The sequence below is a fragment of the Myotis brandtii genome, unplaced genomic scaffold, assembly GCF_000412655.1.
Source record: "Myotis brandtii unplaced genomic scaffold, ASM41265v1 scaffold717, whole genome shotgun sequence".
NCBI lineage: Eukaryota > Metazoa > Chordata > Mammalia > Chiroptera > Vespertilionidae > Myotis > Myotis brandtii.
Window position 1 is genome coordinate 242875 of NW_005370825.1, and position 16379 is coordinate 259253.

The following is a 16379-nucleotide window of genomic DNA, read 5'->3' on the forward strand; positions in this document are numbered from 1 at the left end:
CAATTCAGATATGCTGAGAAGCTGTAACGTGAAGAGGTAAATGTTCTCAAGAAAAAACTTGTGTGCAGGCTGCTCAGATCTATGACACCAACGAACGTTCTGTTGTGAAATGGTGAAGAAGGAAAAGGGATTTGTGCTAATTTTGCTGTCGCACCTCGAACTGCGGGTTACAGCTGCAGGCTGTGTCAGGGCTTAGTGTAGACGGGAAAGGTGTTAAACTTCATCATAGGTGTGTGTGTGTAGGACAAAGCATAGAATTTACAGTTAGGTACTGTCCACAGCTGCAGGCATCCACTGGGGTCTTGAAACAGATCCCCACAAATAAGGGGGGAGCGACTGTAAATGGATTCAGGCAGCAGTTGCCTAGAGGCAATGAAGGACTAAGGCAGAGAGAGGCTCACTTAATTCTTGAATTTAGTGCTAGGTGCTATGTGTATTAACTGCTAAAATTATAATTTTTGTAGTACATATCTATAAATAGCACATTTTTACATGTTGCCTATGTTATGTTTCTGTTCTGGAGTATAAAGGACAGTTTGAAATTAACTAGAGATAGCTGCTTTAACAAAGGAGTATTAAAACAGGCATGTATTCTTCAGGTTCCTGGGCTGTATAGATCTAGTTCTCTGGACAGTCTCTCTACAACCAAGATCAAAGCGCTAGTGCCTGCGAGAGTCAGTGGGCTGAGCAAGAGGCCAGCGAGAGCCCAGAAGAGGAAACATCACAACGCCGAGAACAAGCCGGGACTGCAGACGAAGATCAACGAGCTCTGGAAAAACTTTGGATTTAAAAAGTGAGTTGTCTTGTTACTTTAAAATAAGATCAATTTTTTCCCCCTGCAATTTCAATCCTTCTCCCAAGTCTTTCTGTTCCCATATGAATCAACTTCTTTTTCTCTTACCTATTTCCTTTAGCTGACTCTCTACAACTATATTTAATTGCAATATCTGTGCCTTCTTTTAGTGAAAAGATGGCAAACTGAAAAACCTCAGTTCTCAGTCGGCTCTGGGGGTCTCTCTCTTGTTAAGCAAATCACATTACTTTTCCTGGCCTGGGTGTCTCCGCTTTCTTTCCTTAGGACTGTAATGAGAACAAGGTTAAGACATGGGGTTTGGGAAGATAATGGTGCTTCTGGGTTTAATGCACTTTGTTTCCTTAAATTATCACATCTAAAATGGGAGGAGCCCTAGCCGGTGTGGTTCAGTGGATAGAGCATCAGCCTGTGGACTGAAGGGTCCCGGGTTCAATTGTGGTCAAGGGCACATACCTTGGTTGCAGGCTCCTCCCCAGCCGGGCCCTGGTCAGAGCTCATGCAGGAGGCAACCAGTTGATGTTTCTCTCCCTCTCCCTCTCCCTCTTTTTTTTTTTTTTTTTTAATATATTTTATTGGTTTTTTACAGAGGAAGGGAAAGGGATAGAAAGCTAGAAACATTGATGAGAAAGATCCATCAGCTGCCTCCTGCACGCCCCCTATTGGGGGTGCACCCGCAACCAAGGTGCATGCCCTTCACCGGAATCGAACCTGGGACCCTTCAGTCCGCAGGCCGGCGCTCTATCCACTGAGCCAAACCGGTTCAGCTATATTACTTTTTATGAGAAAAAGTTTTTCTACCTTATAGTGTGGCCCCTAAGCGATAGATTCTAAACTTTAAAGGGGGGCAGGCATAGGAATAACAGCTAAAAAAAAAAAAAGTCAATTTAGTTCCCGGTTTCAAACACATTAATGGTGAATATTTTACCTAACAAGAAACAAACAAAAAAGAACATTTTGTATATCAAATTAAAACTTTGGCGGCTCCTTTAATGCTCAAAAGACCATCATTTGCCTGTCTCTTTGCCTCCTCTTTTGATCTTATTACCTGAGTCACCCTTCCTCTGAATACCTACCCATGTAAATCCTAATCAATGCTTCAGTGGCCAGATCACTAGATTTGTGACCTGTCCCCTAGACAGAAGGCCCCTCAAAGACAGGATCTAGTCTTAAACATTTTGTAACTTTGCACCTAGCAGAGTCCGGATCAAAGTAGGGAGTCAGATGTTTTTTAATTTTAATGGAAAGTACACCCCTCACTCCCAGGTTTTACATGCAGACTTGCCCAACTATTTAACATCTTTATTTCTCTCCCATCCTCAAGTGCTACTTTCTGTACTAAACAATTGAAGATTTAACTGTAGTGTATCTCAAACAACTGAAAAACTAAAACCTCTCTAGTACCAATAGGATATGTAGTAGAACATGAAGAGGCTACTGGACTAAAAAATAAAAAATAAAATAAGTGTGTTCTGGTCCGTGTTTGGTCCTTTTTGGCCCACTCAATAACCTTTTCGTAAGAGTCATTTGTAAAAAAAAGGCCTAACAAAGTTACCTTTCCTAGTTTTGACACAAGATTGCTATAACTACTAAATGAGATAATACGTGCAAAAGTATTTTATATGTAATATATATTTAATGCTATGCATTGTTACTATTATCTAAAGTCATTTAAAACCTACTTGGATTATTAAAATAAAAATTAGGTCACTAATACCTTTAAGCATTTGATCAAAAGCATTTAGACTTCATCGTTCTGGTTATCTCTGTGAGTGCCTGCATCAGCTGACTTACTTCACTTCACAGATTACCTTATATTTCAGGGCATATTTTATATTTATTTATTTTATACTTTTCCATTCCATGGGGACAAGGTTTCTTTTTTCAGTTTTTCGTTTGTTTGGTTTGTTGAGATAGCCCAAATATCTAAAACAACTAGACTGCATGAAACTTAAAGTATAGATATTATTATCAAGTCTATGTAGGCTAGCTAAGATGGAGGCAGGAGTTGGCAGGAAGTGGAGAGAAGTAATGAACAAAGACAACTTCCGTTGTTCCATCATCACATACAGTATCAACCTGCGGGCAGTGCCTACTGATAAAAAAGAGCAAGGGATGCTGCCTGCCCCTTGTGAAATACTTCAGATAACTTTGTGAACTACTAGTTCTCACTAGTTAAAATGTGATTAATCCAGCCGAAACCGGTTTGGCTCAGTGGATGGAGCGTCGGCCTGCGGACTGAGGGGTCCCGGGTTCGATTCCGGTCAGAGGCATGTGCCTGGGTTGCGGGCACATCCCCAGTGGGAGATGTGCAGGAGGCAGCTGATCGATGTTTCTCTCCCATCGATGTTTCTAACTATCTGTCTCTCTCCCTTCCTCTCTGTAAAAAATCAATAAAATATATTTTAAAAAAAATGTGATTAATACCGATAGAGAAATCACAGGTGTTTTGGTGTTTTGCATTTCTTTGTAGTTTTTCTATAGCTTAGATACTCTTTGAATTCACACAAATAACATGGAATACCTGGTCACCTTAAGAAACTGAAATAGAAAGTATATTTTAAGTACTATTTTCCTTTATTACTTCATTCCTAATTAAGACTTTGAATTACTCAAGATTGTATTTATTGAAGGTTAACTATTTATTGTATTACCTTTTCTTTTGAAAGAGCCCTATAGTCCATTACAAAGAAACCTAAGGTATAATGCAAAATAGATGTAGAATATAGATTTTACTTCTTAATCGTTAGTCAAAGGTCTCATTGATGTTTCTAACTCTCTAACCCTCTCCCTTCCTCTCTGGAAAAAAAAACAAAAAACAAAACAAAACATTAATGTAAAGTAGCAAATATAAGACTTAACATTGTTGAATAAGAGGCTTTTCAATCATACCCTGCCTTAGAAAGATGTCCATTTTATTTTGAATGAAAAGGAAAAACCATGTTATTCACATGGTGTTTTTGTTTGCTTTATAATACTTAAAAATATTCATGTGCATGTGTATGTTTATATGATTATAGTAAAAAGTCTGGAAACAAATACCAAAATTATTTGCAGTAACCGATAGGACTAGAAATGTAGACAGTACTTTCCCCAAAGGAATTAGGTCCAGGCATTAAACCATCATCTTTTGTTGTTGTTCTTGCTGTCAGAGATTCGCTTTGTCAGGGTTTTAACGGTCACTCCTGGTTCAGTGAAAACTCCAGTGAACCCTCCCTCTCAGTCCCGTTGTCATCATCTTACTTATCGCTAAGCAGTGCTTCTCAGCATAAAATTTTATTATTTTTCTCATTTAGTTTCAAAATCTTAGAGTTGTCCTTTTTCTTTGTAACTGCCAGCTCAGTCCGTCTTGGGCAGGGGATGAAGTAAAACCACCAAACTTTGTCCTGTCCGAGTTGGGATGTTTCTTTGTCCTGTGTCTTGCTCTCTCCGTCGTCCCTCAGCCGGGATTTCCCCTTTCACCTGTGAGTCTTCTCTTTATACACCGTCTGCCGGCTTCATGGGTTCTCTCTACCGCACTTGTTTCATATGCCTCACTGTTGCTGTCCTGAAAAACACCCACACTCCAATGGCCCCGTATTTCATCCAATAAAAATCAACCCTTTGGTGTAAATAGCCTCAATAGAGATCTGTTTAAGTAAATGATGGCACATTTACACAGAGGAACAGGCAACCTATTCAAGACAAAGGTAAGTTTTATGTGTGAAGTGGGAAAATCTCCAAGATACATTATTAAGTGAGAAAAACAAAGTACACAATAGTGTGTATTATGCTGCCGTGTGTGTGTGTGTGTGTGTGTGTGTGTGTGTGTGTGTGTGTGCACACGTACAGTAGTTCCCTTATCCACGATTTTGCTTTCTGCTGTTTTGGTTACTCATGGTCAACTATGGTCTGAAAATATTAAATGGAAAATTACAGAAATGAACAATTCATAAGTTTTAAGTTGCATGCCATGTTCTACGTAGCACAATGAAATTTCATGCCCCCATCCCGCCTGGGAGGTTAATTCTCTCTGGCCAGTATATTCACGCTGTAACCTACCCACCCATTAGCTGCTTAGTAGCCATCTCTGCTCTCAGACCAACTGTCCTGTTATCTCCGTGACTGTGTTCAAGTCACCCCTCTTTTACTTAATAATGTCCCCAAAGCGTGACAGTAGTGATGCTACTATCACAATTCAGATATGCTGAGAAGCTGTAACGTGAAGAGGTAAATGTTCTCAAGAAAAAACTTGTGTGCAGGCTGCTCAGATCTATGACACCAACGAACGTTCTGTTGTGAAATGGTGAAGAAGGAAAAGGGATTTGTGCTAATTTTGCTGTCGCACCTCGAACTGCGGGTTACAGCTGCAGGCTGTGTCAGGGCTTAGTGTAGACGGGAAAGGTGTTAAACTTCATCATAGGTGTGTGTGTGTAGGACAAAGCATAGAATTTACAGTTAGGTACTGTCCACAGCTGCAGGCATCCACTGGGGTCTTGAAACAGATCCCCACAAATAAGGGGGGAGCGACTGTAAATGGATTCAGACAGCGATTGCCTAGAGGCAATGAAGGACTAAGGCAGAGAGAGGCTCACTTAATTCTTGAATTTAGTGCTAGGTGCTATGTGTATTAACTGCTAAAATTATAATTTTTGTAGTACATATCTATAAATAGCACATTTTTACATGTTGCCTATGTTATGTTTCTGTTCTGGAGTATAAAGGACAGTTTGAAATTAACTAGAGATAGCTGCTTTAACAAAGGAGTATTAAAACAGGCATGTATTCTTCAGGTTCCTGGGCTGTATAGATCTAGTTCTCTGGACAGTCTCTCTACAACCAAGATCAAAGCGCTAGTGCCTGCGAGAGTCAGTGGGCTGAGCAAGAGGCCAGCGAGAGCCCAGAAGAGGAAACATCACAACGCCGAGAACAAGCCGGGACTGCAGACGAAGATCAACGAGCTCTGGAAAAACTTTGGATTTAAAAAGTGAGTTGTCTTGTTACTTTAAAATAAGATCAATTTTTTCCCCCTGCAATTTCAATCCTTCTCCCAAGTCTTTCTGTTCCCATATGAATCAACTTCTTTTTCTCTTACCTATTTCCTTTAGCTGACTCTCTACAACTATATTTAATTGCAATATCTGTGCCTTCCTTTAGTGAAAAGATGGCAAACTGAAAAACCTCAGTTCTCAGTCGGCTCTGGGGGTCTCTCTCTTGTTAAGCAAATCACATTACTTTTCCTGGCCTGGGTGTCTCCGCTTTCTTTCCTTAGGACTGTAATGAGAACAAGGTTAAGACATGGGGTTTGGGAAGATAATGGTGCTTCTGGGTTTAATGCACTTTGTTTCCTTAAATTATCACATCTAAAATGGGAGGAGCCCTAGCCGGTGTGGTTCAGTGGATAGAGCATCAGCCTGTGGACTGAAGGGTCCCGGGTTCAATTGTGGTCAAGGGCACATACCTTGGTTGCAGGCTCCTCCCCAGCCGGGCCCTGGTCAGAGCTCATGCAGGAGGCAACCAGTTGATGTTTCTCTCCCTCTCCCTCTCCCTCTTTTTTTTTTTAATATATTTTATTGGTTTTTTACAGAGGAAGGGAAAGGGATAGAAAGCTAGAAACATTGATGAGAAAGATCCATCAGCTGCCTCCTGCACACCCCCCACTGGGGATGCGACCGCAACCAAGGTACATGCCCTTGACCGGAATCGAACCCGGAACCCTTCAGTCCGCAGGCCGACGCTCTATCCACTGAGCCAAACCGGTTTGGCTCTCCCACTCTCTTAAAAAAATAAATAATTTTTAAATGAGGAATTACTGCCCTGGCCAGTTTGGCTCAGTGGATAGAGCATCGGCCTGTGGACCAAAGGGTCCCGGGTTCAATTCCGGTCAGGGCACATGCCCGGGTTGTGGGCTCAATCCCCAATAGGGGACATGCAGGAGGCATTATCTCAATGATTCTCTCTCATCATGTTTCTATCTCTCTCTCCCTCTCCTTTTCTCTCTGAAAGCAATAAAAACATATATACATTAAAAAAAAATAAAAAATGAGCCCTGGCCAGTTTGGCTCAGTGGCTGGGGTGTTGGCCTGTGGACTGGGGAGTCCCGGGTTCGGTTCCGGTCGGGGGCATGTGACTTGGTTGCGGGCACATCCCCAGTGGGGGGTGTGCAGGAGGCAGCTGATGGATGTCTCTCTCTCGTGGATGTTTCTGGCTCTCTGTCCCTCTCCCTTCCTCTCTGTGGAGGGTCGATAAAATATATTTGGGGGGGAAAAAATGAGGAATTACTGAGTTTATAAGATGAATTGGCCAGATTTCTAATGTATGTGGCAAACATAGTTTTAAATGAGTTGACTCTGTGTATATCTACAATACTTGTTAGATTACAAGATTAACTACATAATAACATTGATTTACAATTCACTTGTTTCTTTTTAAATCTTTATTATTGAGAGTATTACAGATGTTCCCCCTTTTCCCCCCAATTGCCCCCCTCCACCCGGTTCCTGCCCCCCCCCAGGCCTTCACGACCCTACCTGATTATATTTTATTCACCAGTTTATTTTGTTCATTAGATTTATTGTTCATTTTGATTTTTAGATTAGATTATTGATAGATAAAATATATGAACAATATATTTTCTTCCTTCTCTTTCTTCCTCCTCCCTTCCTTTCCCCCCGCCCCCCCGGCATTTTGGCTGCTTCCCTGTGTTTGTTTCTGTGTATTAGGTAGAGCTGCTCAGTCTCCTAGAATTGGTAGAGTGCCCTTGTGTGGTAGCGGTCCTATGGCTCAGCCCCCCCAGTCACCTGAGCTGGGGGGCACTCTAGGTGTGCCCCTGTGTGGGCTGTGTGCACAGTCTTGTACGTGAGCCTTGATGGCTGTTGGTGTCACTGGGTGGAGTTGACCTCCAGGCCAGGCTGTGGGACCAGCTGCAGCTACAGTGGAGAGCTGCTGTGCAGGAAACACCCCTATGCAGCAGGGCTTGCTGGTGGGGCTGTGGTGCGCACTGAGTCTGCCTCTCGGTGGGTAGAATTGTAATCTGTGGTCTAAGGCTGTCCACTGGGTGCACTGGCTCCAGGGCCACTGCCTGGGGCCACCCAGCAGGAACTACAGAGAGATCTGCTATCTGTATTGGGCTTAGAGATGCCCAGGCAAGGCCTGGCCAGCTGTGGAACAAGGCAGGCTGGTGCTAGTGCTGGGTCTTGGGCCTTTTGTTGATAGCTTTGACACCAGCTGCTGCTTATTTGAGAGATTTGTTTATAGAATTGTAATCTGTGGTCTAAGGCTGTCCACTGGGTGCATTGGCTCCAGGGCCACTGCCTGGGGCCACCCAGCAGGAACTACAGAGAGATCTGCTATCTGTATTGGGCTTAGAGGTGCCCAGGCAAGGCCTGGCCAGGCCAGCAGTGGAACAAGGCGGGCTGGTGCTAGTGCTGGGTCTTGGGCCTTTTGTTGAGAGATTTATTTGGGAGATTTTAGCAAAGTCTGAAGCCAGGACAGGCCATTCATTTGGAAAAGCAGCTGGAAACAGCTTGGGTGAGGCTAAAATTGGATGGGTTGGGGTCTCAGGGAATCCCCAAGGCAGAGCAAACAGTGTGCTGACTGAGACTCAGTTACGGCTGCCAGTCAGCCCTGTGAGAGGGGAGGTCCCAGCACAGGAACAGTGACCACTGTGAGCACCCCTGTCTGGGAAAGAGCCGCCCCCGAGTTCCTGCCACCATGCCAGACAATCCAGTTCCTCCCCATGTATCTGGTTCCCCAGCGCTGGAGCTTGGAAGAAGTGGGACCCTGTAAGTGTGTGCACGAGCCCTTTAAGGGGAACCCCTGGGATCCCAGCAGTCTCCTTGTCACTTAGCCACAATCCCCCTGCTTTTTACAGCCTGTAGTTGCGTGGACTTCTCTTCCCAGCTCTGGAACCCTAGGCTGGGACCCCTTGCTCCTCACTGGCAGCCTCCATAGAGACATCTCCCTCCCAATTAAAAAAACACAACGGCACACGTGGCTGTCGGACCAGCCCGTTCCGCCCCTCCTACCAGTCTCAGTGCTTTCTTCATTTCTCTGGTTGTAGGACTTCTGTTCAGCCAGCTTCCAGGCAGTTCTGCATGATGTTCTGTATTTTAGTTGTCATGTTGCTGTGGTTGCGGGAGGCTGAGTACAGGCATTTACCTATGCAGCCATCTTGGTTTGCTCTTCATTTATTTTCTTGTTCTTAAAGCGAATGTGCTAAAAATCAATGAAAAACAAAAAGATTACCTGGGTGTGATAGGATTAAACCTTACCTAATAGAGATGTTGTCACAACCAGATGAAATGGTGTGAATGGGGACACTTTGTAAGTGCTGGGCAGTGTTTTTATTATCTTACATTGTGTAAAGTCTAGGATTAAACCATATAGCATGAGTTCTCAAACACCCGTCTTCAGAAACCCTTTATACTTTTATAAAGGGCCCCAAATTACTTTGAGTTACATCTGTCAACATTTAACCATTTAGAAATTAAAATAGACACTTAAAAGATAGTTTTAAACTTATTAAGTATTTAAAATCAATAGCATAGTTGTTTTACAAAAAAAAGTGAGAATACACATTTGCAAATCTTTATTGCCTAGTTTAATAAATTAGCTGGGTTCTTGTATCTGTCCTGTGTTTAATCTGTTGTGGTATGTTGTTTTGGTTGAAGTATATGGAGAAAACCTGGCCCCACCATATTTGCAGTTTGAACATTTGTATTTCGATAGCCTTTTTATTTCACTGTAAATCTTTGACATTACATAATAAGTCAACAAGCAGTAGGTGTTTAGTTATTGTGATGTCGAGCAGGAAACCCTGACAGTGAACTTCCCGCGCTGGTATCACGCATCCCACTGGCCCGTGTTGCACTTGTGCATGACAGCGCGAATTGATCATTTGTAAGATGATGTGCCTGGAGGTGGAGAATACCAAAAAATGGGGGGGCGGGGGTAAGAGTTAGGGCTAAAACATTTGTTCATGCCTCACTTACATTGGTTCTTAGCAAGACTTGAGGTGCCAAGTAGAAAAGAACCCGTTTCTCTATTGGAATCATTCTGCCTTAGCGCGTGTGTATTTACTAGGGAGCCACGCCTACGGGCATTGAAGCAGGTTTTTATTGGATGTACCCACACCTATGGGCATTGAAGCAGATGTTATTGGAGGTCCTCAGAGAACTTGGATGTGCATATGATGAACTGAGGCATATTCCACACTAAAGGGTCTTGTCCTCTTTATATGCCGTCACTTTATCCAGGGAAAGCATTCTCTAGGAATCACTGCCCTTTAAAGACACCAAATTCGCCCTAGCCGGCTTGGCTCAGTGGATAAAGCGTCAGCCTGCGGACTGAAGGGACCCAGGATCGATTCCGGCCAAGGGCACATGCCTGGGTTGCAGGCTCGATCTCCAGTAGGGGGCGTGCAGCCGATCAATGAATCTCTCTCATCATTGATGTTTCTATCTCTCTCTCCTTCTCCCTTCCTCTCTGAAACCAATAAAGAAATATATTTAAAAAATAAAGACACCAAATTCATGGCATTCTGTTCTGTTTTGCAGAGATTCTGAAAAGCTTCCTTCCTGTAAGAAGCCAGATCCCCTGTCTCCAGTCAAGGATAATATTCAACTCACTCCAGAAACGGAAGAGGACATCTACCACAAACCGGAAAGTGCGCGTGTGCAGAGAGCCATATTCCAGTGACCGGCAGCTGGGCCGCCCCGAGCCTTTCTGCCCAGTGAAGTCCTCTTGGCGGGGAGGCGGGTACCAGTCTGAGAGATTTCTTCTTAGAGTTACGCCACTTTTTTTTTAATAGACTACATTTTGTATATGAACTATGAGGTTGTTTCCTTTGTTCAGCTTTTTATATTTTCATAAGAAGCTAACTAGGGAAATTATTTTTAACAGTTTTGGAAGTTTTAATGTTATTTAGGCAAGTTCGCTAGAAATTTATAAAAATTTACTCTAAAGATTTCTGTTACATTGTCAAGCATAAGACTGGCAAATGGAAAACCACATTTCTGTAAATTATTTTACCCTAGAGAAAATCACTGAATTCTTCCAAGCTTTACAATTTTCCACGTGCCTCTGTCTTTCGGGGTTGAATGGAAAATAAAGTTGCTGGGAGGGGAGGGGAGGGGCAGTTGGAAGGCGTGAAGGTCGTTGCACAGCGGGACAGGGCTTTACTACCCCTGAAGGGGTTGGTTGGGATACACATTTGACAGTGGAAGGAACTACTACTTACATCATTAATATTCTTAAACTTCAAAATAGCCTGTTTTGAATTGTCTTTTTTAAAAATATATATTTTTACTGATTTCAGAGAGGAAGGGAGAGAGAGATAGAAACATCAATGATGAGAGAGAATCATTGCTCTGCTGCCCCCTGCACACCCCCCACCGGGAATTGAGCCCACAATCGGGGCATGTGCCCTTGACCAGAATTGAACCTGGGACTCTTCAGTCCACAGGCCGATGCTCTATCCACTGAGCCAAACCAGCTTGGGCTAAATATGTCTTTTTTTGAAGTACAGGCTAGAAATTCCTTAACATATATTTAAAATTAGTGTCCTAGGTGTGATGTAAGATACTAAAATTGCAAAGTCTATAACAGCGGTCGCCAACTGGTGGTCCGTGAGGTCCAAAAGGTTGGCAACCGCTGGTCCATAATATACACACTCTACAGAGAAATAGACCTGGAAAGAACCAGCTGTGCAAGTGAAGATCTGGCATGACGTAAAGAAATTTTTTTAAAGTATGTTTTTATTGACTTTAGAGAGGAAGGGAGAAAGAAAGGGATAGAGAGAATCATTGATCGACTGCCTCCTGCACGCCCACAGTGGAGATGGACCCTGCAACCCGGGCATGTGCCCTGACCGGGAATCCCACTGACCTCCTGGTCCATAGATCGATGCTCAACCACTGAGCCATACCAGCTGGGCTAAAGAAATTATAGAATTACCTAAGCTATAGAAGATAAAGGATAGGGACCCAGAATATTTTAATTTTTAAATGAGACTTAATAGAGGACTATTGGCTAAAAGAGGTCAGAATAAACATAACATTGTAAGAAACAGCATAAAAAAATTTTAAATAACCAATCTAAAAAGAAAAATCTAAAGAACAGAAGCAAATCTGAATTTTCTATGAATGTTTCCTGCTACAGAACAATTAAGAATGTGAACCAGCCTTAGCTGGTTGCTTAGTGGTTAGAGCATTGGTCTGGGGACTGAAGGGTCCCAGGTTCGATTCCAGTCAAGGGCACATGCCCGGGTTGTGGGCTCAATCCCCAGTAGGGGGCGTGCAGGAGGCAGCCAATCAATGATCCTCATCATTGATGTTTCTATCTCTCCCTCTCCCTTCCTCTCTGGAATCAATAAAAATATATATTTTTTAAAAATGTGAATCAAACACTGCCTGCAAATGTTTATCTTCTCACCCATTTAAAATACCACTTAAAGGACAAAAGGAATAAAACATACTATAGACCAGTGATGGCGAACCTTTTGAGCTCGGCGTGTCAGCATTTTGAAAAACCCTAACTTAACTCTGGTGCCGTGTCACATAGAAATTTTTTGATATTTGCAACCATAGTAAAACAAAGACTTATATTCTTGATATTTATTTTACATATTTAAATGCCATTTAACAAAGAAAAATCACAAAAATCAACCAAAAAAATGAGTTCGCGTGTCATAGGTTCGCCATCACTGCTGTAGACTCACAAAGGTTAACAGAAGAGACAGGCAAGGAAACGCGTTAGTGGCAAGTAGTTTAACATCTCCTCCAGGGGCAGGAGCCAACGGGTAAAAGTTCAGATGAGCTCAACAAGTGGGGATACCACGCAGGTCCCTTTAAAGTGGGGGCTCGAAGTGAGGCTGAAACAGGGCTGCCTCGAAGCACTTGAAGTTGGGGCCGGAGAAGAGGAAATGGCAACAGCGCAGTCGTTCCTCAGTCTTCATATCCCCACACCAGAGAGCAGATCAAAACCTATGAGCATGACGACAAATCTAGGTAACGGGTCTCACTGAGTCCCAAACCACCACCAAGACCACATGAAGGCGCTGGCATCTGCTCGGGAGCAGAGGCGGGAGCGGGGCCGCTAGTGGACCCGAGAGGAGAGCTTTAGAACAGCCACCCCCACGCACAGCAGGCCCGGTAGGAACTGGCATTGAGACAGGCTTTGCCCTCCAGCGGCCTGAGTGCAAGAGGCCTGCGGTAACATGGGAGACGGAAGCCATCTAGTCCAAATGAATCATGGGAACTGGCTGCCCAGGCTTCCTTCTAGGGTAGGGGGCCCTCAGGAGACAAACTGCTGGAAGCTGAGCCAAAAATGAGCAGGAGAGAGACCACAGAGACAGAAAGAGGTTAAAGGAGAGGGGACAGTTGACCAAGAAAGCTCAGCAGAATATCCTGCTCCTGAGCCCGTCGGGGGCAGGGGAGGGCTTAAAGCTCCTGTAAACCATGTTTCTCAGCTTAAATTTTACTTCAAAAGAAACCATAGAATAGCTTTTAGATTCATCTCTTACAAAGTTAATATTTTTAAAAAGAATCTCCAGCAGAATAACATCTTTACAGATGATGGAAATCTACCAGAAAGGCCCACAAGTAGATTAAAACCAGTTCCCTAAGATTAGGAAGTGACAAATGTTGAAGTTACGGACACAAAGTCTAATATGCAGAGATAATAGGAGTCTCTGAAGAAAACACTAATTTCAGAAAATCTTCCTAATTTAACAAGATGTATAACTCTTTAAAGTGGGCCCTTGTACCTAAGACGATTGATCCTAAACAGCCAACAGCAAGACAAGCAACAAAGTTACTCTAAAGAAAAAAATATATATTTGATAAAAACAGCAAGTGACATGTAAGGAAAAAACTAGATTATGTCATTTTCACAATTCTGAAATCAAGAATACTTTTTTAAAAAACCATAGAGAATGCATAGGTAAGTGGAACAACAAATCAATGTTTCTCCCTCTTTCTCGAATCAATAAATAAGTAAAAAAAAAAAAAAAGACGACGGCATTTGCCTCTGAGTATCTCCCCCTCCAGGCAGGGAGGGGCTTTTTGGTGGGGAGTGCTCCGTCCACCTGCTGGGACCATGGGCAGAGGACTGGGTTTCCCCACATCCAAGGCCTCCCACTCGGAACAAAGGCAGGTGAGGGAAGGCCGCTGACTTAGAAAAGCTTAACGGGTTACAGCGGTCACCTGCCAGCCTAAGTCCATAAAAAGTGACATGACACTAAGACAGCTGAGTGGGCGGTGCCTGAAACCTCAAGTTTCCCGCTGATGCAGTTTCTCTGGAGCAGTTAGGATATGTTATGAGCTCCCTGAGAACCTGCCGAAGCTCCGACCAGCTGAGGGTTAGGTCAGTGGTCGGCAAACTCATTAGTCAACAGAGCCAAATATCAACAGTAAAACGATTGAAATTTCTTTTGAGAGCCAAATTTTTTAAACTTAAACTATAAAGGTAGGTACATTGTTATTAACTTAATTAGGGTACTCCTAAGGCTTAGGAAGAGCCACACTCAAGGGGCAAAAGAGCATAATAAAGCCACCAACACAAAAGAATTACAATTCTTAAATTGATGACAAAAATACCTGTAGGATTTGCAGCTGGTTGGAAAAATACAGGTAACTTTATGCTTCGAGTAGGTACTTTTGTCACCCGCGTGCGATTTGCGGACAGGACTAGCACTAACCACTGCACATGAGACTGCTGACTGACTGGCTCACTCAACTCGGGCATGAACCCCGCGCTGCGTATCCCGCGGCCCGCCTGCGCCAGACCGACACCCCCCACTTCCTCTAATGCCACTTCTTCAAAATAGACTCGCCCAGGCCGAAAACCAACCTCTGCACATGGGCCATGAAGTTTCAATCGCACTGTACGTGCGTGCCCGCACGTGGTATATTGTGGGAGAGCCACGTTCAAGGGGCCAAAGAGCCGCATGTGGCTCGCGAGCCGCGGTTTGCCGGCCACTGGGTTAGGTGAATCAGTGGGAATGAAAGAAAAGCCTATGTCAGGCTTAGGGCCTCAGACTATAGGATGCTGGGGCCATCAGTGGCTTCCTCAACAAGTGAGTCTTGCCACGCTTCCCCCCTTTTTCCATACAGGTGCGCCTCTAATTTTCATGCACTCGCCACTCTCCATCCCAGTAATTGTGAATCTACATGAAAGCCTTTAAACATACTGACAGTGAGCACACCATACCAGGCCGTGTTCTGGGCTCTCCGCAAAGAATGATGAACAAAGCAGATGAAAAGTCCTGCTCTAAACATCTTCCAAACCAGAGTCCTCACTCCTGGGGACTCCTCAACTTAATCACATGAGAGCCAGGCAGCAGAAGAAGAGATGAGAGACAGCTTCTGCACATGAGCCCAGAGTGACAGGGCCACCTTCAGCACCACCATCTCCCATGCAGACAGGCATTTGCTCACCACGGGAGAGCAGACCAGGGTCAGAGCTCAGTCTTTGGATTATCCAGCTTTAGTTAACCGCCTTCTGAAACTATTTCCCTTCCCACCCACCGTGTAAACTTAGCCACTCCTAGTGAACAGGGTTACCCATTACCAACAGCCTCAACTTGCTTTGCTATCAAAAACAACTCAGGCATAAATAAATAAATAATGAATAAATGAATGAGTGAATGAATTAATAAATGAATGGATGGATGATGAATAAGCAAATGGATGAATGAATGAATGTAGAATAAATGAATAAATGAATGACTGAATAAATAATAGATACATAAATAGATAAATAAATAGCATCTTCCTGCTCCTATTTCCCATTTTGGTCTGTTTCATATAAATTACATTTCCATATTGTGTGGTTATGATTGGTCAGTATAGATGCAAATGAGGATATAATTTGCATAGTTCTGATAGGACGGGGCCAATCTCGGTCTGTTGGTAGAAAGATGAAACCAAAAGAGGCGAAATAACAACAGACCCCTCAGAAATTCCTATCTTCCTGCTCCTATTTCCCATTTTGGTCTGTTTCATATAAATTACATTTCCATATTGTGTGGTTATGATTGGTCAGTATAGATGCAAATGAGGATATAATTTGCATAGTTCTGATAGGACGGGGCCAATCTCGGTCTGTTGGTAGAAAGATGAAACCAAAAGAGGCGAAATAACAACAGACCCCTCAGAAATTCAAAGAATTGTTAAAAAATACTATGAACAACTCTACTCTAACAAACTAGACAACCTGGAGGAAATGGACATATTCCTAGAAAAATACAATCTTCCAAAACTCAATCCAGAGGATTCTAAAAATCTCAACAGGCCAATAACGATGGAAGAAATTGAAGCAGTCATCAAAAAGCTCCCAGCAAACAAAAGCCCGGGGCCAGACGGCTTCACAGGGGAGTTTTACCAAACATTCAAGGAAGAACTAAAACATATCCTCCTCAGACTATTCCCAAAAATTCAAGAAGAAGGAACACTTCCCAGCTCATTCTATGAAGCCAGCATCACCCTAATACCAAAACCAGATAGAGACAACACAATGAAAGAGAATTATAGGCCAATATCCCTCATGAACATAGATGCCAAAATACTCAACAAAATTCTAGCAAATC

General features: G+C 43.2%; 1 protein-coding gene across 1 annotated transcript in view; it reads left to right on the plus strand.

Moving 5' to 3' along the window:
• Positions 1-10627, plus strand: part of EXO1 (exonuclease 1) — a 39616-nt gene extending 28989 nt beyond the window's left edge. The window contains exons 13-14 of the mRNA XM_014530103.1: positions 600-793; positions 10348-10627. Coding sequence (XP_014385589.1) covers positions 600-793; positions 10348-10489 — 336 coding nt within the window. The 3' untranslated portion in view covers positions 10490-10627. The remainder of the gene's footprint in view (positions 1-599; positions 794-10347) is intronic.
• The last annotated feature ends 5752 nt before the right edge of the window (positions 10628-16379 follow it).